The 23622-nt window shown below is 39.3% G+C and overlaps 1 protein-coding gene across 1 annotated transcript; it reads right to left on the reverse strand.

The window, feature by feature from the left end:
* Positions 1-16512: 16512 nt before the first annotated feature.
* On the reverse strand, positions 16513-23153 carry sirt5 (sirtuin 5). The gene is made up of 9 exons (XM_061731133.1): positions 23052-23153; positions 21636-21761; positions 21007-21140; positions 20634-20859; positions 18969-19056; positions 18796-18849; positions 17995-18118; positions 17730-17845; positions 16513-17492 (listed from the first exon to the last, which is right to left on the reverse strand). Exons 2-9 carry the CDS (start codon positions 21733-21735, stop codon positions 17420-17422), a joined length of 915 nt encoding a protein of 304 aa, XP_061587117.1. The 5' UTR covers positions 21736-21761; positions 23052-23153; the 3' UTR covers positions 16513-17419.
* Positions 23154-23622: the final 469 nt, after the last annotated feature.

The raw sequence follows: 23622 nt of genomic DNA on the forward strand, positions 1-23622 counted from the left end.
TATTAGTATTGATTATCCGTTAGCTGGAGAACTAAGCGTTCTATGTACATATTACTGATACATGGTTAGTCAGTGTACTACAGAGACGATTATATAAACAGTTGTACATAGCAATGTTCAGAGGGCATTGCAGGTCAGCATGGAGCTTTGGAAGCTCTGACCTGCAAAAAAGAGGGAGCAGAGCAGCACAACAAACTACAAGAACAATAGAGCGCAATTAGGGTTATGAGAAACCTCTAATTAATAACTGTGGATTAAGCTGATGAGAGGAAAGAGAAGAGGAGGAAATAAGAGGAGAGAGAAAAAGGGTGAGGGGCACCGCTCAGCGGATCCTGTCAGTGTCCCCCTGCAGCGTAGGCCCAAAGCAGCAGAGGAGGCTTGTTTAAGACGAGCCTGCTCTGCTCCGTCAGCACTTGCGCTGTTGCATTTTGGATCAGCTGAAGGCTGTTCAGAGAATTACTTGGGCATCCTGCTAATAATACATTACCTTATTCTAGCCTCGAAGATACAAACGTGTAAATTAGTTTCTCAGCATCACTCTCAGAGAGGATGCTCCTAATCTGTGCAATGTTATGGAGATGAAAAAAATACTGTCATATAAACCTGATTAATATGTTGTTTCAATGAGACCTCAATGAGGTTTCACACAGTTGAAATGGAGGCCATCGCAAAGTCAGCTCATCTGTTCCTATGGTGTTTAGGGCCAAAAACAATGACATCTGTTTTATCAGAATTTAAAAGTAAAAGGTTTGTGGACATCCAGGCCTTGATGTCCTTAAGACATGGAAGAAACCACAGTGCCCGGAAAAAAACCCCATGCTAACGAACATGTCGCCTCCAAGAAACCTTCTTGCTGTGATGCAACAGTACTAACCAGCAAGCAACCCAACCCAACTGTCATTATCCTCACTTCAAATGTTGCGACCATAACAATCTGTAACAAGCGCTTGCAGAGATGAAATGAGGAGCTCTGCTTGGACCAGGTGTTCCTTGGCCTCCCGGTCGCAGTGCTAGATCTGTTGCACCTGCAGGTTGGGCAAGCCCACCACAACCCCAGTGATCACAGGTCCTTAGTAGACCTCCACTGTTTCTCGCTTCATCTCTGGCAACACTCATTTCAGATGTTGTTGCCTATTGGTTCAGTTAATCAGCTTGGCAAGGCTCTGAAGTGATCTGAGGTGATGGTGTCTCAACACCTGATGTAGGCAGCAGAAACTGATAGGCTGCAGACAGTCCAGGTTCCATTCTACATGAACCAAGCAGTCAATGTGCTTATTTTTGCTGCAAAGTCTGACATTTTAACATTGTGGTCACTGTTGGAGCCCAGCTCCCATAGGTCAGTTGAGATCCTGCAACTGAACTTACTTCTTCTTTGGCATCAAACTAGCTAGAGTGATTTATCCATTTACTTCTAAACAGATATGTTGCAGTATTAGAGCAGAACCATTGTACAAGATAGTCATTCCCTTTGCTTTTAATAGGTCCAGGTGTAGATGCATAGTCTCAATCTGTACTCTGGACCAATCTGTGGTCCAAGAACATTGGACAAGGAGACAGAAGGAGCTCATCATCTCCGCTTTCCCTTATTTCCTTCTGTCCTTCCTTCTGTCATTGCTCAGTTGCTATAGGGTTTATGTCCCAGATGGTAGATCAGCAGTTTGACCCATGGTCCCTCTAAGTGCCAAGGTGTCCTTGGACATGAAGTTGAACCCCCACATTGTTTCAATATAGAGGTTGTATAAATATAATAAGGTTAAGAGGTGCTGTATAAATGTGGGCCATTTATGACTTCTCTAAATCTTTCTTAATGTTTCATCGTAAGAGAAAAGCCTCATACAGAAAGACATTAAGCAGCTGAAATGAGGTGAATCGACTGATTATGGCTCTAACATACTCATAGCACGTTTCAAAATTAATGGAATAACAGCGTGATGATTAAATAGCTGGAGCTCTCTGGAGTGATTCAAATCTTCACTGCTGCCTGTCAGTTGTATTACTTTTTTTTCCCCCAAAGCTCACATACAGAATAAAGAACTTGAAAAATAACATTTATTTCAGCTTCCTGATAAGAAAGTTAGAAATGTATTTTTCTTTAAAAATGCTGACAAAAGCATCTCACTTCCCAGGAAGGCAAGAAGAGGACAACAACCAGTACTCGAGTTGAGGGGGGATGAGGGGGGATGGCATCCCCCCTGAAATAAAAATGGTCAAAATCATCCCCCCAGTAAAACTGCCATCCCCCCTTTCCATCCCTTATGTCATTTCATAAATGAATGTGGTTTTACTGCTATTTCAACATTTAGAGTCATCACCAGAAAAATAACACCAGAAAAATAACTTATTTGACAATTTTCACCTGTTTCGAGTAAATTTTCACTTGAAATAAGTAGAAAAATCTACCAGTGGGACAAGATTTATCTTCTCATTACAAGCAAAAAAATCTTGTTCCACTGGCAGATTTTTCTACTTATTTCAAGTGAAAATCTACTTGAAACAGGTGAAAATTGTTGTTTTTTTTCCATTGATGAGTCTTGTTTTAAGTGTACTAAGATTTTTTACTAAAATGAGACATTTTAACTAGAAATGGGACACATATTCTTATTTTGAGTTTTTGCAGTGATCCATTTTACTTATCCTGTGAAGGACAGAGTCATATTGATAAGTTCAGAAAACTGTTTTTTATTGTTGTGTTTTGATGTATTTGATGTAATCCCAGTGAATATTTAAAGCTTACAGAAGGCTGCATTTAACTGCTGCTATGTCATTCCTGCATTATTTCTGCAGGTGTTTTGGTCAGTGCTATTATTTGTAATATATTATATTATTTGTAATCAGCACAAATTATCTGTCCTCATATGATAAAATCCACCATCCCCCCTGATTTCTTTTTACAACTCGAGTACTGACAACAACAAACATAAATCAACTATATTTTTAAAAGAATATTCACATATGTTGCTTCCATCTCTACAGTGCTTCACATTTGCTGTCATCGAGTAATCATCTGGAATGATAGCCAAGCAACCCACAAGTCCCACCAGCGTGCAGATGTGCTTCAAGCATGGCCGGTATTATGATCACAGACACACTGGCTCAACACCAGCAAATGAAACAGCCAAGAAAGCCCCAGGAGGGACTTCCAATGCATGCTGTGATTAAGCTAATGTCAACCATAATTAGAATGTACTAAGACTAAAAAAGGAGCTGATTTTCAGGTTATCTTATGGTTCTCGGCCAGGTATGTTGATTGCAAAGAAATGAGACCAACTTGGGAGGATTGGAAAAAGGATGGAGGGACACTATACGATTGACTTCAACTCCTGCCGTGAGCAGGAACCTAAAAAACTGTTTGTCAAGACTGAAAATACAGCACTCTCAGTTGAGAAGAGATTGTTTCGTAACCCTTTTCAGACTGATGTGGCACAGCAATTGCTTCTTTAAGACCCCTATTTGTGTATTTCCCCCTTGGTATTGTGTTAACAAACACTCAAATTACCAAGATAAGCAAATTACTACAAATGTCTGCTTTTACAGAGGTCTACACACCTTCTGATTAACAGTTCATCAAAGGCTGATGATCAGCAAGACTTGGCTGCAACTTAGCTACAGTAGGTAAAGTGGAGGGCACTTGCTGGGATGATTTTTTTCAAGAGGGGGCTTAATTCATTTTTTTAAGTGTATAAAGGCACAGTGAAAAAGGTAAATGTTCCTTTTCATCTGAGGATGTATTTGCCTAATACTAAGCCCCACTATGAGCATTGCAATTCCAAATTTGCAGTTAATACTGCCATGTCCTCTCACAGGGATTAAATTAGCCAGTCTGTGGTCTCTTCTTCCCTGCATTTCTTCTCTTTGCTTAAGTTGCATAAGTCATGTGTGAAATAGATTTAAATGTTTTAAGACTCCTAAGTAAAAGTCAATATTTGAAGCCAAAGTTCATCATCTTGTATTTTGTATCGTTATCCAGAAGTTTTGTAGAACAGTTGAAAGTGAGAATGCTGATGTGATCATGTCTATGCAACCTTTTTGCTTATGAACTCACACATTAGGGACTCAGTCGACACCACCTTCCAAATCTTACACCTGGATTGCTAATAAGCAGACATACTGTAAAAATATTCAAAAGAAAGTCTTCCACTTAAGATTTTCCTTTTCTCGTGCATCCATTACCTCTTCGGTAAGGTGTAAATTAGTGTTCAGATGCTATCTGTTGAACAAACAAATCTTGTGACTAAGGCTGGCTGCGGCTTTGCTATTTTAAGATATTGGACTGCACCTGAATTTAACCGAGGAGATTACCACTGGAGTAGGCACTCACTTAAACATTTAGAAATCAAGAGGCAAAGTCATAAGCTTGTTTATGATGACAAACAAGTGCGTGTGCCCATTTTACATGCAGTTTTGAAGGCAAGCTTGAGATGGATCAATAGCCATCAGGTGCATGAGATTCAAGTGCAACACCCCCCACTGTGAAATCCTCTTAAAGCCTCTGATAATTCAAGTAATCTGAAAGAGGCTGTGTGTGTGTGTGTGTGTGTGTGTGTGTGTGTGTGTGTGTGTGTGTGTGTGTGTGTGTGTGTGTGTGTGTGTGTGTGTGTGTGTGTGTGTGTGTGTGTGTGTGTGTGTGTGTGTGTGTGTGCATGTCGTCCATGTGCTTTGTCCCCTCCTACAATAGTTGCCTTCCGCGGCATCACATGCTCCACTGAATCTGAGTGCTTAGAGTGTGCTGTGCACGAGATAGGTGAGAAGGAAACAGGGTGATACTGAAAGAGAGAGAGACAGACCGTCAGGCACACACACACTTTAACAGGGGAGGGTATTTAAAAAAAAATAGTATCTCAGAATTCAGATCTGTTTATTGGATTGCTTACCTGAATCTGAGGGCTGACAATAACAATAACACATGTCTTTCAGGTTCTTTGTGACTGGCATATGCCTGACATGGACATTTACTTTGTGAATTCACAGTGAGTTTGGCAGACAACAAAAATGAGGTTCAAATAAATTTGTTCCAAATTAGAAAAAAAAACATACAAGAAGCTCTTTTTTTCATAAGAGTGTAATGGATTTATTAATTTCCTGAATAGACAGATGAGCAAACAGAATTTCTGCAGTCACTTCTGTTGACTGATTGGACACATATATATTACATGAACAACATGCACAACTACACCACTGTTACAGTTTGAATAATATTTTTCCAACCAGTGGTATATTTGGTCTGAAGGAGACTTAAAGGCCCATTGGATCATTGTATTTCTCATGCTATTTGCTATCCTCAGATGCTCAGAAATCCCGCAACATTCTAAGATTTAAGCTATCAACTCAGTTAAATGATTGTTTAATTATTCCAGTTACACTGATTGCAAAACTCTAAAAGTAAACTATAAGTCTTAGTAACTTTTTAAAACCTCTGATAACCATTCAGGACGTTTTCCAGTGATAGCAAGCAAAGGCAACTGTGACAAGGTCATTGTTTATAATCACAGCACCTACCATCATGTGGAAAAGGAGGTGAATCATCTTTCCCTTCTGTATCAAGACATCAAATCTTGACTGATATTTGCTCTGCCAGTAACATGTGCATGTATGTGAAAACACAAGTAAAGCTAATAAATGAATATTTGAAGAACCACCTTAAAAACAACTATTTTTATTTATTCATTTATTGTCCATGTAACTTATCAGTCTCACACATCGCTGGTGTGGATGCAGTCATCCAGGTCACGATGATCCTCAAAGCCTTGAATCAAAGTTGGACTTCTTTTTCTTGGTTCTAGATGACATTTCTCTTTTAATGCAGAAAATTTCATCAGTTGAAAATCTGTCACGTCATTTGTGGAGGAAATCTGGCTCACTCTTCTTCACAACCTTGCTTCAGTGCATTGATATTTAGGGACATGAGGTTGTGTACAACTCTCTTAACGTCCTGTGACTGTATTTCAGTCGCGATGAAGTCTATTTATAATAACTTGATGCTTTTTTTTCAATTTTCCCTCCATTCCTTTGTAGATTTTCTACTTTACAAGTAAAAAACCGAATTACCCAAAAAACCTTCCATCTAATCCTATTCAATAGAGAAACAAATCCAAAGAATGTACGAAATATCACTTTAGACACCACTACCAGAAAGCGAGAGATGAAAGAATTGTGGCCTGAGATGGAGATCATGTGAGATAACGACTGATGGGGAAGGTTGGCGCTGATCTACAGACATCTATACTATAATGATTGAGAACGTGACATCTCAGAGGCAAGGAGAAAACAGAGCCTGCTGATTGGAGGCCTGACAGATTAAACTCAAAAACACTTGGAAAGGCTTCATGTTGAATAGGAACTGGCTAATGAATTTCATAAACAAACAACATTCAGCAGGCAGGGTGGCCAGAGCCTCCTCTTCTCTGTACCATGTGCCGCCGTTCTCATAGGAGCCTAACTCACAGTGAAAGGCGGAGCCAGTGATCAATAACCAGGAGAAAGCCGCTGTTAGTCTTGATGTTAATTAGTGCAGGGATAGAGCAGATTAGCCTGCACCTGCGGCCCTATCTCAGCCTTTCTCAAACAACAACTCCCTCCCTGTCGGGCCACCTAGAAGCACCGGCATCAGCAGAATCCACTGATATAATGTTGGAAGCAATAAGAAATTTTAGTACGTGTATGAAAACTGTCCTCATATCACATTCACCGTTTTTCCCACTTCAGGAAAATAAAGCTTTCATCCCCGGGAAACCACAATCAAAGCATATGGAATGGAATATTTTTCAAAGAAGGAATTGAGGAGGCTGATAATTGACCATACGTTACCTATGGAAACAATGGGATCGTCTGTTAATCTTTCTTAGTGTAGTCAGCTCCTGTGAACATGCAGAGTTCAGGGAAAGGTTATAAACTGGAGGCCGTGGGGAGATTAGTATGCTTCGCTGCTGACGGTGTGTGTGTGTGTGTGAGTGTGTGAATGTGCGTGAGTTTGCACGTAGGCGAGACAAACACCGGTCTCCACTCTGGAGTTGTGAACTGACAGCTGCTAAAAATAGAAAATACCTGGGCCTTTATAAGCCTCCGCCGTTGTTCCCATTTAAACCAAACCACCAACATGAATGTCCTATATCGTATATTTATTTATTTTCTTATTAAGATGTAAGACATTTTGCACATATATATTTTTTCATTGTTGATTTTTTTGCATTGTTATTCTTTTATCTATTTATACAAAGTAATACCTAAAATACTATTACAGTTGTTTGTTATTATTTAGATTTGTATTAGTTTTCTGTTCAGGATGTCTTGGAAGGGTCAGAAATGTCGATGAAACAGCAGAGTGACAACGTAAGCAGACAGCACCCCTGACACTGATTTGTGACAACTAGCTCGTAAACGGTTTTGAATTTCTATGCAAATGCATCTTCTCTTGATGCCAAAAATTTGCATAATTCATGATGCCTTTTTAATTTTAATCTGATTAATCTAGCAATAGCAAAATGTAAAACGCAGCACTGCAGATCTTGGAGGGAAAGAACCCAAGCTAGATAATCAGATTTATTTTTTCTGTAAAACCAAGAATAATCTTATACTGCGTTTTTTTTTAAAGCCACTGTATGTAGTCATCTCACTTCTGACCATATGCTGGAAATCCATGGTGTAAAACACAAGAGAGTGCACCTCTAGTGGGACAAAGTGGGATTATAAAATGTGCACACCCATCCCCACACATTAGCACAATATTGCCAGTCAGTCTTTTGTCAACACATCAGATCTACATGTCCCCATGTTGTCAGAAGTGGTAGTGCTACATAGGGTGGCTTTAAGGGAAAGTAGCTCCACATAATTATTGGGTTCACATACTGAGATTTCCTTTTATGACAAGCCAATGCAGAACCATGGGAGTTAGACACTGGCTCCATTGAATTTATATTTAGAAATAGAAACAGAGAGTCAAAGATCACTGTCAACAGCTGCTTTATTTTTCACCTGGTACCCATATAAACTTTTACTGGAGACAGCTGGATCATTGGAAACACCGCAGCTACAGTTTATTATGGCTGCATTGGCTTTCTCCCATCCCCTCTAGTGTCCTCACCATTCTGATATCTTAGCTGCATTGTTGACAGGAAATGGCCACCATGTCAGAATAGGTTGCACAACTTAATTTAGGAACCTGTTTGAAGAGGAAATTGGGAAAAAAAGCTGTTTAATTTAATTTTAAAAAGTCATATCTGTGTTGTTAGTGTGGTTCTTCCGAGATCTTCCCCAGTATCTTCAAGCCTGTTTTCAAATTACTTGGAAGCCTGATTTTTATACACTTTATCATAAAATTCACCACTACACTTTACAAATATTGGACTCAGCCCATGCAAATTCACTGAGACATGGCTGCAGTTACAGACTGTCTGGAATCCAACGCCTCGACACATCCGTCATATAATGAGACAGAGATAGGAAACAGAACAGCAAGACTGAAAGGCAGGATTGCAGCGGATGATCCCAGTGGGATAACAGATGTGGATGGTTGCAGGATCCTTTCCATCATAGAGAAGATAAAAAAATAAGTAACTTTTACAACAACCTGCTAGGTGAAGAGCATTTTCCCGAAGGTAAGCACGTTGTGTCTACCTTTAAACACTCCCCATGAACAAATACAGATGGTTCACCACAAGGTGAAGCTTAGGAACACTATTTATAAGCTCTGAGAACGGAAAAATGAGATTAAAGTTTGGAACAAGACATCTTTAAAACTTCAGGACAAAACTATTTACAGAGGAAATTATTAAGCTGTCATTTTTTATCAAACTCAATGCAAAAACCTCATTACCTTAGCAATGAAATCTGCATTGTTTTGGGCTTGTGATTTTTTTCAGAGAATTGATGTGATATAAAACATATCCTCTGGAAAAAGATATGCAACAGACCTGAAATGGCAGAATGAATTATGCCATCCCAAACTGACGTAGACAGGCTGTGTGCAACTGTAAAGCTACAGTATGTCTCTGCCAACAGCTCCTCTCCCAGCCTGACCTGGTTTGGTGCAAGATTTTTTCCAGTTGGCATGCACAGAAAAAAAAACACAACATTATTATACGTAAAGTACAAAACTAGAAGTGGACAGTTTCAGAATCAGGCAGGTACAGGCATATTGAGGTACAGGCATCCTTCTCGTTGACCATCAAACACACCAGCCTTTCAAACGACTGTTCACTTCTCAAATGCAGCCATTTATACTCATGTTAGCCTCATGCATTCACCTGGTGGATCAAAGATTGTTTTTGGAAGACTTGCTATCATTTTTATTTTTCTATTTGTCTTATAAATGTAGTCTAAAATATTACAAAAATGTTATATCAGCATTGAAGGTAAATTAAACAAAAATGAGACAAAAATGATAAGCTTAAGAGTCTGTAGGAGTGAACTACAAACACGTCAGTCTTTGCTTTGAGGATCTGCTGAACAACAACACAACACTCATAGTATCTGTTGATCAGTCCTACGCCTCAACTTGGGGTCATCTTTGCTTTTCTCTCTTCACTGAACAGCGTCAGTGCTGGGATGTCGGGGTGTTTACTTAACTGCTCATTCCTGCTCCGTCCAACATTGCTGTTAGATTAAGGTTTGGACTTTGAACTGAGTTTACCAAAACATCATCTTTACTCTTCTTTAACCATTCTCTGGCAGAGTGATGTATGTGCTTAGGGTGGTTGTCCAACTGCATGACCCACTTTCTGTTGAGATCCAGTCCAAGGCAAATGTCCTGACAGTTTCCTTTCAATTTTGCTGCCGTCATTCAGAGCTCATTCTTCCATCAACATGACGTCCTTCTGGCTTGTTAACATGATCTTTAACAAACTGCAGACATGAAACAGTATTCCTTATGAAGATTCCTTATGAAGCTTCTCCTTGTATTCCTGTCGTAAATACCATTCTTGTTAAGGGGTCTCCCGATCATTGATTCTTAATATTAATATTCCGTCCATTCAAATCACAAAAGTCTTGAATTTCTTCCATCTTTACACAACAAATAATCTGACTCTGAATTATTGGTATTCAAACTCTTAATAGAAGGTTTGGCAAACACTATAGATCTGGGACGTCCAATGCTGGTCGTCGAGGGCTGCTGTTTTAGATGTTTCCCTGCTTTTATGACCGTGTCATTATCAGACTTGTTGTCAAACCCATTCATTTGAATCAGATGTTTTGATGTTAAGAGACATCTAAAACATGCAGGATAATGGCCCTCGGGGACCAGAATTGGACACCCCTACTATAGACTCATATAATGGCAATTGGAAAGACTGTCGAAAATGTATTACCAACTGACCAGAGGGGGCGCTTTAAATTGCAAATTTGGATTTTATCCTGGGGATTAAGAGGATGGAAAAATTCATTTTAGTTCCTATATATATATATATATATATATATATATATATATATATATATATATATATATATATATATATATATATATATATATATATATATATATATATATATATGTATATATATTTATTTATTTATTTATTTATTTATTTATTTATTTATTTATTTTTGCTGGTCAATGATTTTATGAAGCCCAATCAGTTGATTAGTCAGAAATTCAAAATTTGGCAAAAACTTCTTTCCAGGGGAGACCGTAGTTGAACTGACTGACCCGTTGGTTGCTATTATGACAAATCTGCTTGGACCCTAAAGGCCTCTACCTGCTGAGATCCAAAATTCTACTCATATCTAAGAAAAAAAAGTTTTACATTTTTAACGGGAATAGGACCTGTGTCAGAATCTGTGTCTGTCTGAAGCAGTTGGGTTTGACAAGACAGAAAGTGAGAAATAACAACCTCCAGACTAAAGACGAGACGGACTGTCCAACAGAAACAGAGAGGAAGCACGCACCTATTTTTTACCAAGCGGGAAACAGCTCACAAATAAGGCGGTTAAACACCTGACAGCGCAAAAAAATCCAAGGCTTTTACTTGATTGAAAGAGTCATTTGTAGAATAACTTCTTACTCTCTGTAATAACAATCAACCAAAGTTGAGTGCCTTTGACTACAAAAGATAACAAAAGTATTCTAAATATACACTTTTCATGGTTTCTAATGATACACTTTAACATGTATTATGTTTTAAGATAACTTTGTGCAGTGTTAAATTATGTTGGTGACAGCATCTGTATAACCTTTCTGCCTGAACACTGATGCTGTGGAAGGATTTTCCGTCTCCTTCATGTGTCCCTGCGGGACTTTATATGGCTTAGCCTATTGCCCTCATCGCTGACTTTATTGAAGTCACCTTTCCAACCTCAGCCATTTCTAATCATCTTAACAACTGTAATAATATTGAGGAGAAATATAAGTAGGTTGTTGATAATAGATCTTACAGCATAGTCTATAACCTATATGTACTCTATATAATGATGATTATCACTATAAACAACTATAATATTTTAAAGCTGCCTGATGAAAATGAGGTCACATAAACACAGAAGATCATGAATAATGGTCAACATTTATAGCTGATTAGGGAGACAGCTAACTGCACAGATAGAGAAGCAGAATTAACCAAGCCTGGCTGTAAGCCTGGTCTGGCTCAGGCTAGCCATACAGAATACATTTCCATGGCAACTTCTGCACCCCTGGTTTCTCAAGGATAATTTAGCCAGATAATTGACATATCCCAGAAAAATCCCTCATCTTGCTTACTAGAATAGCCCTTGGATATGTCTGCCACTGAAAACACTGGTGCATCATGACAAAAATGATCCAGGACTGTTAAACAGCTCAAATCTTAGACAAGAATGGGAAAACATCCCAAAACCTTCAAAATGTTGCGTTTAAAAGGGTCTTGTGATACTTCGGTACTCTTTAATATGCACACAAATCATTTTTAGGCTTTACTATTTAAATGATCTTTTAATGAGTTCACAGATGTAATAAAAACAGCTTGTGTGGTGCAGCAGTGGTGACCTCTTTTCTTCTGAGGAATGATCCTGCAAGTTTGGCACATTCTCCTGTTCTTCTAAGCTCAACCTGGTTGGATGAGGAACATCCCGGCACAGCTACTCTGCAGGCCTGGGACTTCCACAGAGCCTCTTGTGGGTTTTGTGAGCAGGGTTTGTTTCAGGCCGATGTCTCGGTAAAATGTAAGTCCAAAAAAATATATATATATTTTGTCCCAAAATCTTTTGAGTACGGTAAGTCATTACATTCAAGTGATTTCTGTAACTCTCAGTGAGATTAATGCACCTGTAGAAGGATACCTCCGTCCACTCCTCATGCTCAAACTGCTCCCGTTGTTTCAGGGTTGAACGGTTTCTTCTCCAGACTGCATGTTTCAGCTCCTTCCACAAATCTTCATTAGGATTTAGATCAGGACTAGAAGGCAACTTCAGAATAGTTCAGTGTTTTGTTCTTAGTCATTCTTGGGTGTTTTTAGATTTTTGTTTCGGGTCATTATGTTGTTGGAGCACACATTATCTGCAACTGAGACCAAGCTTTCTGCCACCGGCCGACATATTTTGCATTATCTGCCTCTTCAATTTGCTATAAATGATCCTTTTGTGCCCATGTCCAGGGAGTTAAGCTACAGAAGTGGCAGCATAAAGCCGTAGAACAGACCTCTAATGAGGATGAGGGACATCCTGTAGATGAGAGGGATGGAGTGAAACGTCTGATCCACTTGACTGTCTGACAGTTTTACTCTGATCTATCCATGACGATCAGTCTATGATGTCATGCAAATCTGTGTCTTACTGAAATGAGATATTTCCAGATTAAGGTGGCCTCAAAGCAAGTACCAAGGCTGCATTATCATTAAGTTTTTGAATTTGCACCCACCTCAAACACACAAATATTTGCATTCATGCACAGATTCTTTTGCCATCATAATTTATCTTTTTAGAATGTAAAAGTCCTCCTCCACCAACCCCACCACCACCACACAGGTGTATTTGAAAAGAGTGCAGGGGCATCACAGTGAGATCTGACAAATCTCTCTTCGGGAAGTCATCTGACTGACTGTCCTTCTCTCCTCCTCCGTTGGAGGCTTGAAGCCTCATCGGTCGTTAGAGCAGAGAAATCTGTGACTCAGCTGTGGGCAACTGAGGAGCACCGTGGGTAATTGGGTGGTGTAGATAGGTGGTATAGATGCAGTATTTTCATCTCCTTCACTGAAAACACCAGACTCCACTTGAACCTCAAATTAACCTCTTAGTCATATATGTTTACATTCTTTTTCCAGTAACTGACATCAAGTATTGGTTAATTGTCATTGGCCCGGTTTCCCAGATCAGTTAAGTAGTTCTTAACAGCGAAAGACTTCTTTCAAACCATCTTAAGGAGCCTGTGAAAGAAGTCTTTCGCTGTTAAGAACTACTTAACTGATTTGGGAAACCGGGCCATTGTCATCTGTCATTTCATTTTTATTTTTTACTTAATTCTGCTCTTTATCTTCTTATAAGATTTGAGTGGAAATCTTATGTTTGATGGGTTTTTTATTATTATTTGTATAGACTATTTGAAAGGGTTCACAAACTTTTAGGGATCACTCTGTATATTCATAAAAATGTCCCACAAGTGACAAAAAGTCTATAAATTTGAGGGCTTGAGGTCTGACAAGAACTTTTCCACTTTCATGATTTTATCCCCCGAGCTGCAGGATTTGGAGGTGAAGTTGTCTGGTCTTTGGCAGCCCTGCTCACATCAGCTCCAAAAATGACCGCATCAGATAACTAAGATTTATCCTAAGTGCCTCTCCGTGTACTCTTTCCTGAGGACAAATGGAACTTGGCTGTACCTCACCTTGTAGGGAGGCCCCAGTAATAGAAATTCACGGGACCAAATCTAAACGTGGCAAAACCATTGACATACAAAAACAGATGGTGATTGGTTACGGTGTACAAATGCATGACTTTGGATTCTAACATTTGACCGAAGCTTTTAAACCAAAACAACAATGAAGCATTGTGTCAGTAGTTTAATTGCCGTTTGCCAGTGTGTTCGTGGGACTGCGGTCCTGGGTGAACTGAAAAATGTATAATGAGAGCTGACAGAGATATTAGAATGATCCAACCCAAAAGAGATTCCCTCGAGACACCAAAGATGGTACCTGAATGTGTGCACTGTTCTCCTTTTCATGCACATTTATTTTAAGAGGCTCTTCAGAGGCAGCTCTTTTATAACTGCCATCATATTTACATAACAGCATCCAGCAAATGGTTAATTTGAGTGATTCTTATCTCCCATCCCTCCTGTTTTCATTGAATCCCTTGGACAAAGTTAGTCAATGAATATACTGCAAGTACTTGAGGTTTATCCTGATTTAGCCTCTGGGATGCACAAGGTCAGTGTTTCCAAACCCGTGAGGCTGGGACCACCACATGCATTAGATACATTTAGGACTTTGCAAAATGATGAACAGCAGAGGAAACCAGAGAAAAGAAACTCTACTCAAATACTAATGTTTCTCAGAAGAAACTGTAATCCTTTTCCTGTAAGAGCTTTGCTGTCCCAACTTGTTGCAATCGGTTGTAAGCCTCAAATTTCAGGAATGTAAACTAGTGAAACAAAACACAAAATATCTTGAGTTCATATTGCCTACAAAGAAATACAAGTTGAGATTTCCCCATTTTACATGTCATCTCAAGTTTTTCAGATGGCTATTTTTTTTAAGCATTCAATACAATTATACAGACAAATCCTACTTGTTATTCAAGCTGATAAAAGCCAGCAGCCACATAAAATGATATTTGTGTTCTAACATCATATGTATCCAGACCTCCTGCTGATTGCTTTCCACTTCAAACGGTTTCCATTTTCAGCAGCAACATAATTGAGCCCGACATGAATATTCAGGTCATCTCAACTGCAACAGCTATAAGAGTTCCAGGGATATTTAAATGTTTTATCAAACTGGTGCACTCTAGGAAAAGAACCAGAGTGAACACAAAGATTGTTACGTGTCCCTTTGGGAGTCAAGCCGGGATAAGAAGCTGCATGCTGCCATCTACTGGTCACTTTGGGCAACATACAGGAAAAGACCTGAATGCTTTTTCAAGTAGGTATAAAAACACAAAGCCGAAGGTCTGGCTCTCACCCAACCAATACCTGGTGACTAACAAAGTTAAAGAAATTTCATTTAAATTAATTCATGAATTCTATCCTACAAATGATCACATTATAAAAAGATTCAAAAATAAATATTGATTCAAACTGTACTTTTTGCTCTGCAAATTCTGAAACAATAGCCCCTTTCACACAGAGATTCCGCAATATTGGTGTAAAGAAGTCCTGCCAATACGCCGCCTTTGTTGGTTCACACAGAACCATACAACGCCGGCATAACGCCGCTCCCGTCTGTAATGGTAAATTCACACAGCATGCCGGCGTTCCGCAATCAGAGGCGTGACGACAGCGTCAGCGCTGGCCCCGGCTGGCCCCGTCATGCCGGCTGTGTCATTCACACGGACCCCGTTTCGTCAATAGCCCCTTTCACACAGAGATTCCGCAATATTGGTGTAAAGAAGTCCTGCCAATACGCCGCCTTTGTTGGTTCACACAGAACCATACAACGCCGGCATAACGCCGCTCCCGTCTGTAAATTCACACAGCATGCCGGCGTTCCGCAATCAGAGGCGTGACGACAGCGTCAGCGTCTAGTGGCATGCCGGCATGCCGGCTGTGTCATTCACACAGACCCCGTTTCGGCTCTGTGACTACCTCCGCTGCCGGCTTATTGGTGGGGCCACTTGGCCCCCCCATTCCGCCTCCGTGACTTTCACACAGAACAGCGAGGCGGCTTAAAGGCGCAACGTTCCCGCCTCGAACTGGCTGTGTGAAAGGGGCTTCTGTGACGGCTCTGTGACTACCTCCGCTGCCGGCTTATTGGTGGGGCCACTTGGCCCCCCCATTCCGCCTCCGTGACTTTCACACAGAACAGCGAGGCGGCTTAAAGGCGCAACGTTCCCGCCTCGAACTGGCTGTGTGAAAGGGGCTAATGACTCACTTATTCTGTGCCCCATTGTTCAAACCTTTTGGAGTGATATGTGTAATTTTGTGTCTGAAAGAATTGATATTGATTTTATTTTATTTTGGAAGGATGTGTTGTTTGGTGTTTTTAACCATGTAACAATTAGAACAAAGCCAAAGGAAACGTTTATTATTAATTTGTTAATTATCCTCGCAAAATTCCACATCCACAAATCTAAATTCTTACGCAAAAAACCCTCTTTTTTTACTTTTCATTGTGAATTAAAACAGTATCTGGACTCTATTAAGTTTTCTAATAATTCAAAGGCAATCAAAACCATAAATGTATGTAAATGTTTTGGCTTTCTGTTATAATTTCATCCCCCCTGGCTGGTTGTAATGTGTTGTGCTTTTTGTTTTGTTTTTTATTTGAGTTGTACTCTTTATATATAATTCGACGTGAATTTGCATAATGTGAAGTTTTTTGTATCATTGTTATGTTTGCAATTGTTAATAAAAAAATAAATAAAATAAAATAAAAACACAAAGCCAGTTTCAGTCAATTTAGTGTTTTAATAATAATGTTGCGTATAAATGCATTGGCAGTATTAATAGAATACGTCACAGGAAATTGTGCATATCATCTCTAGACAATGAAGATGTAAAAAATTAAGTTTTTAAATGATTGCTTTAAGTTTTAAACAGCGTTTTTGACCTTAGATTATCACAAAACATTTTTCAGAAAACACACACACCGAACGGTAAACGGTAAAAAGAAAAAGAAAAGTATAATGAATAGTAGCAGATATGTAACCAGACTAATGTCAGTAAACCCAGGGAAACAGCAAGTGACTGATGCGGATTTACCCTCCGCGTCAACAGCTAGGTCTCAAAACTTGACCAAATCTATGAAACATTGGTCGAGATGCACTTGAGGTGTAAAAGCAAGCATTTGGTCATGATTGTGTAAACTGTTTGGAAAAGGCACAAGATGATGTCTCTGCATCTGGTCGTTGGGTGGAAAGACAAAAGAGGAATAGTCAACCGTTGGCAGAAGAAGTAACATGTTGTTCTGTTTTATAACATCATTTTAGAGCACAGCATTCCTAAAACTATCTCCTACCATCTAATGTAAAGGAAGCAAGTATTTTCCCATGTAAACCGCTACAAGCATAGTGTACCGCATTCCCTTTTCCGTAATCAAGCTGCATAGTTCCTGCTTAATGCTTACCAGCAAACATCCTACTATAATCTCATTCAAGTTAGTGAGCTAAATAGGTATTCAAGTATGAGGAGACCCATCTGAAAACTGTCAAAATAAGCTAAATTATTTACAATTCCTCTTCTACCAAGCATCAACAGGTTTTTAGACAACAATTTGGACATTGTGATGAAACCCCACAGCTTTGGATTGCAGTCAAATGTAGAATAAGTCACCCGCCGAGGTGTAAAAGGTCAGACTGGTGGCTCTTAAAAGACCTCCGACTCGTGAGGTGCCAGCGCTGGAGGCAGCGTGGTTCCACATTGACCCTGGAAATGGTACCTGTAATACACATATACGGGAAAAGGGCAGTGAGGGGGAGAGCTTTAGGTTAGAAGGTCTCCGACTAAGTTGAAAATGATTTGGGGTCATGGTGTGACATTAGTGACCAATAAGTGGTGCAAAATATGAATAGTTTTTTATATTGTCCTCCTCTTCTAACGCTAACAGCACCATTCAAAGGGCAGGGAGGTTACATAGTGATGCAATACTTAATATGCATTCAATTTAATAACTTACATGAAATACTCTGTTTTTGGTGTTATACTTGTGTTAAACTCTGCCACTGGAACACCTCTGGATGCGATGCGGGGGCCAAACATGGCTGCTGGGTAGACAATAGATGATGTGCCCACCTGCATGAAAACAACAGGGAGCAACTTAAGTGGTTTTTATTTTCTTATTTTCATGAAGCGCATTTCAAAACAAGTCCTTGATCAATTCTGAACAAATACTCCATTGCATCAAAGTATGACATAGCAGCAACGTGTTCCAGGTTACTCACCACCAGACAAAGATCACAGATTTCCATTTCTTTTTCCACCTTGGTCAGGACATGAGAGTCCAGCGTCTCCCCAAAAAACACCACATTGGGCCTCAACAGACCATGACAGTCCCTTTCATCACACCTTGATGAAGCAGCAACAAGCAGTCGTTGGATTAACTGCTGAAACACTTGTAACATACAGCATCTGTATACATGTATTAACAGCGTATATGGAATGGTTTCAGACCCTTTCAAATTGCCTGCATTATATATATATATATATATATATATATATATATATATATATATATATATATGCTGACTTCATGAAATTCATGTAAGAGAAAGCGTAGAAAGAAGATAAATAAAGCCTTAACGACAAGACTGTGCTTGCAGATCTTTTCTTTGGATTGTTTTTCTAATTTGTCTGCGCAGAAACGTTCGAGCTCAAACAGATGTAAAGAGGGACATAAGTGCATAACTATTTTTGAGTCTCTGCACGTGCACAGCAAGGGGGTTTCCAAAACTACATTGTTTGTGTATGTATGTCATTGCAACTGCCTTATAAAATGTTACCCAACCCTGAGCACCCTCTACATTTCTCTGAATACATCTCTTCATCTCACCAAACTGGTCTCCATCAAATCTGTTTCTTTTTATTTTATTTTTTAAAGTCACCTGATTAATAGAAGTCAGCAAAGAGGACAGAACACTGGATTTGGGCAAAATACAGGTTTCAGTGTCCAACTCATTACAGGGAGGATGCAGAAAAGAAATCACTCTGTCAGTTGTATTAAAATGAAATGAAAGTAATCCCACCTTGGTAGTCTGTCCACAGGAATCTGGGCATCAGGAACATCTGGGCCAGGTGCTCTGTACAGAACACATACACCGTGGGTTAAATACTTGTAGAGGTCCAACTGTAGGGATCAGAATACAAATTTTGATGTTTTTTTCTTTTCATTTGTGTATATTCAAGTGGTGCTGCCTACCCTGTGCCGTTTAAGGCGCCACATATGGGGCTTCGCTTGTTCACGGTCACTTGCCCACAGCTCACACAGCGCGTCTCCATCAGACTGCCTGCAGTTCCACACAGAAAACACAGCTGCTTTTGCATCTGGGCCTGTTGGGATCACGCTTCACCAGAAGTTGCTGACAATGCCGACTCTTGTTTTGACTCGTACCATTTTCAATTAGATTCATATTTTAGTTGAGAAGTTAAACGCTTTAGCAGCACTCTGCCACTTGAGGCATAGAAACTGAAGAGCCAGACAGAAAGGTTTCCTCAGGACTGAATGAGGAGTTGAGCAGGACATGTTTTTGGCCTTTGGCCTACTGACACTAAACTGCAACCCTGCTTCCCAAAAAAGTTGGCGTGCTGTTGTAAGAAAAAAAGTTGTGCAGAAAGTAGCAAGTAAAATACTAAAACCGAGTCATGCAATCGTTTTCTTTTCTTTTTTTAATCTAATGCAAACAACCCATTTCAAAAAATACTATCTCTGTTTGGGAACAGAGTAGCGCAATTGGTACATTTTTGAAAAGTCTGATTGTTGTGGCATGTTGCTTCAGAGTCTAGGGCCTGTTTTGTTATATTTTGTTTCAAGGTGCTCCATATTTTTTATGTAAGACTCAACAGAACTCTGTTAGTTGAGAGCCATGCAGGATATACTTTGATATTCCCTTTCTGAAATAAGCGCAGCCTCCACTGCAAGAGGAAACCTGGAGGGTCATTTGTTTCTCCAAACACGTCTACAGTGTATTGTTCAGCTGTGTTTTTACACATGTGCAAATTAACCCTAGCCCTGTGGACTAGTGAACCCGAGTACTGTCACAAATCAAAGCAAATCAATCGTTGATAAGGACTTTGAGAGGCGGACATGACATTGATTATTTTAAAAAAACGGAAGGTTAGAATTTTGTATTTGACTTCCAAAAATAAGGGACAATTTTCCTCTTCAATCAGTACAGACCTGAGGGAGGCATCAGTGATTCTGGATCCTTTGGATTTTCATTATTTTTCTTCCTTTATTTTTTTTTACGTTACGTTGTGGACGCAGTTTAAATTTTGTCAAAATACAAAGGTTTTCAGAGTTGCTGAACCTGAGCAGCACCTCTGCTGAATCGTGTCTGTTTTAAACACACCGCTGCCTTCAGTGAAGATTCAGTACTGGCTCTCTGCTTTGCTTCTCAAGGTCAAGGATTTCTCTGGATAACCTGAGTCTTTAAATTACATTATGCACTCTAGATAACCCAATATGATATTGAGAAGGATTTTTAAATTGTAGAATTGCTTTCCCATGATCAACATGGCGATCAACTCTGCATCTCTAATTATGAAGCACTCTCTGTGATGCTCTAATTTATACCATGTTTTGCTTAATAAGTTGCAAGATTCCCTTATTTTCTCTTCCAATTTTTCCAAAAGGCGTCCTGACATCAAATTATAAATAAGCATATGCCTTCTTTACATTTGGCACTATGCTGCTGTTTTCATTAAATCACTAAATGAGGATCAGCTTGTCTGGCTTTATTTTTTAACATTAGGACTCACTGCAACATAGAGCTTTGCCAAAACACAATAAACAAACGACTGTGGCAAACATCAATTTTTGCCATTTTAAATGATTTAAGTGAATAATTCTAGCTGTATTTCTCACCATGAATCTTGAGCACATGTTTGGACCCCGCCTGTCGGTGCAAGTCGTCTATGCACTGTGTGATAACAACCACGTGACGTCCCTGCTTCTTAAGCCGGGCTTCACACTCCGCTATGGCCACATGCACGGCGCTGGGCTTCTTGTTCAGCACAAGCTCTCTTCTGTAATGGTAAAACTCCCAGACCCGAGATGGGTTGCGGGAGAATGCTTCTGGAGTCGCAAGGTCCTACGGATATATCAACAGAGGTGTAAAGCCCAGGGAAATCATGAGTACTGAATTGAAAACATCTTAAATTAAGGTCTTCAGTGGAAGAAAAAGACAAAAAAGAAACACTGTACTCTCGTGTGGAGAATTTATTCTTCTTGAAATTACCTGAGACTGCCATTTTCTCCACTTCTCATTTTCTCCCCTGAACGTTGGCACCCCACTCTCTGCGCTCAAACCCGCCCCCGTGATGATCGCGATGTGCTTGGCTTTGGCGAAGACCTTGCGGAATTCAGACATGTCTAGGAAAATTAAGCGGGAGATCCGCATCAGAGCAAGTTACATTCCTATCTTTTTTTATATTATCTAAGAGGCCCCACATCAATATTTCTTCTATCCATCTAATCTGGTGGTACGACATGTCCACAAGTGCTGCAGCAATGCTACAATTTAATATGTTGTGATTCCACTTCCTAGTGATACCATAATATAATTAAGCAGATGTAAAAGTACTCACTCAATAATTAACTTGGAATCACATTATCTGAGCCATGTTGTCATCATCTACTTTGTAGGCTTTGATTCAGCCAATCAAAAACTGAGTTGTTTTTTTTAATTACCTATTAGTTTTTATTGAATTCTCTGCCATACACTGCTGCACATTTCTGTAAAATAGTTATAAAAAATGCAATATTCCAACATTTTACTAGTCAGTTTCTCTATGTATAATGACCATTAGAGTCTCTCTTAACTGCTCTCAATGACTTTCTAATGAAAAAACAGAGCTCCGGCCTTACCTGAGCTGAGTTTTGTAGAGTCAGCCACCGATCCTGCCGTCACATGTGTGGAGCACATGCGAAGACCAAGTGAAAAGATGGCTCGATGTGGAAGAAGCATTGTGAAGGGGAAAACCAGCTGAGACCCTGAAAAGACATGGTAGGGGGTTTGTGCCTTAAATGCACTAAAATAAAGTAAAAAGCACCAGTGCAAATTCTCAATTTTTAATTGCACACAAGCTCTTACAGGTAAAGAAGTGTTGCTGCTTGTTTTTAGTTCACAAAAGGTTTCTGTAATCAACACAACTACAAAACTAACCTTCCTCTTATAAAGGAATGTGTGGGGGGAGGGAATCTTTATGCATCAATAAAACAATTAAAGCTTCAGTTAAAAAACATGTTTGCTGACTATCTTGTGGTTTTGAACTTGTTCATGCGTGTGGTTTTTGTCTGTAATGACTGCTGATTTATTTATCCATTTAAACTCGGGCTCTGAAATGGCAGCTGAGTCCCAGAAACTGCTGTAAAACGATATGAAAGGCATGTGTGCAGTCAGTGTAGACAGTCTGCCTTTGTGAGCGCCGATAAGTCCAAGAATACACACAGACACTTAAAGATAGATATATATATATATATATATATATATATATATATATATATATATATATATATATATATATATATATATATGTGTGCGTGTATAGATAGATAGATAGATAGACAGACAGACAGACCAAAAGTTTGGACACACTTTCCCATTTGTTTGAATGAGAAAGTGTGTCCAAACGTTTGGTGTGTGTGTGTGTATATATATATATATATATATATATATATATATATATATATATATATATATATATATATACACACACACACACACACACACATACATATATCTTTTAAAGTAACTAGGGAGACAGAATAAACATACAACCCGCATGTAAGTAAATGTAGAAACAGGTTTAACAGGAGGCCAAGCCTTCTACACAAAACAAAGATTATGTTTGACTTAATCTCTGAGTAAAAGACTTGCTGGATTTACAGAAGTCACTGCTGCACTTTCTCCTTCCCGATATGCTGGATAATGTCACCCAATATTACCAACGCCTGGTCACCTCAAACAGGACTTTTTTATTTTTATACTTTAAAGACGACAGGTTTCTTAACTATTTGAACACTGACATCAAAAGCCTGAATTATGGTTCCGCGTTAAATCGACGCGTACCTTACGCCGTAGCCTACGGCGTAGGCTCTGCGTTGGTGTAACGCGGAACCATAAATCAGCCTAAAATCGTGAGGTACGTGACTGCTGGAGAGCTCGCTGTCACACAAGCAGGAACTACCTCACAGACCTAATTGGGCCCTTTTACGTTGTAAATTTGAGATGTATACAAGCGTATTTGCTCAAATTCACACGTGCAGCTTCACTGTACCTACCTGACGGTGAAGTTTTTGTCTTTTATGCGCGGAAAGCTTTCACGAGCTTGCTTGTTTACCTGGGTGTCCGTAACTAACGAGAGAAGCCGTAAATGCGCCACGCTGTCGTAAAGCGTTTAAAAAAAAGAGGAAAAAATAAAACCCAGCTGTTGCTCACGTGCGCCATCAAGTGGCGAACTGTTGTAAATGCTGCTCATTCAGTGTGATTCATTCATTCATGCCTCACAATACACGGGTGGAGTTTAACTTTAGATTGCAATAGTTTAACTTGACAAGCGTATTTCCGATCTTTTTTATTGAGTTATGGCAGAATATATATATTTGGACTTAAATAAATGTATAAGACGTCGATTAAATATTGTTTAATACTTTGTTGTGGGCCTACACGTGAGCAGAACTTAAATATTTAATTGTTAAACCGAAAATAAACTATTTTAATAACTGTTTATAATTTGTAATTAAAAAAAAGCCAAACATCAAACAACGGACAAAAAATACTCAAGCATCAAATGTCTAATTAATTATAATAAATAGCTATTACTTGTGAATGAAAATAAGATATTAGATATTT

Source organism: Cololabis saira, chromosome 10, assembly GCF_033807715.1.
Source record: "Cololabis saira isolate AMF1-May2022 chromosome 10, fColSai1.1, whole genome shotgun sequence".
In the NCBI taxonomy this organism is placed as follows: Eukaryota; Metazoa; Chordata; class Actinopteri; order Beloniformes; family Belonidae; genus Cololabis; species Cololabis saira.

Coding starts and splice junctions, on each gene's coding strand:
- sirt5 (XM_061731133.1), bottom strand. CDS start 21,735: ATGCTTCTTCCACATCGAGCCATCTTTTCACTTGGTCTTCGCATGTGC. Junction 21,141..21,635: donor CTCTACAAAACTCAGCTCAG/GTAAGGCCGGAG, acceptor TAATTTTCCTAG/ACATGTCTGAATTCCGCAAG. Junction 19,057..20,633: donor ACATGTGCTCAAGATTCATG/GTGAGAAATACA, acceptor GTGGAACTGCAG/GCAGTCTGATGGAGACGCGC.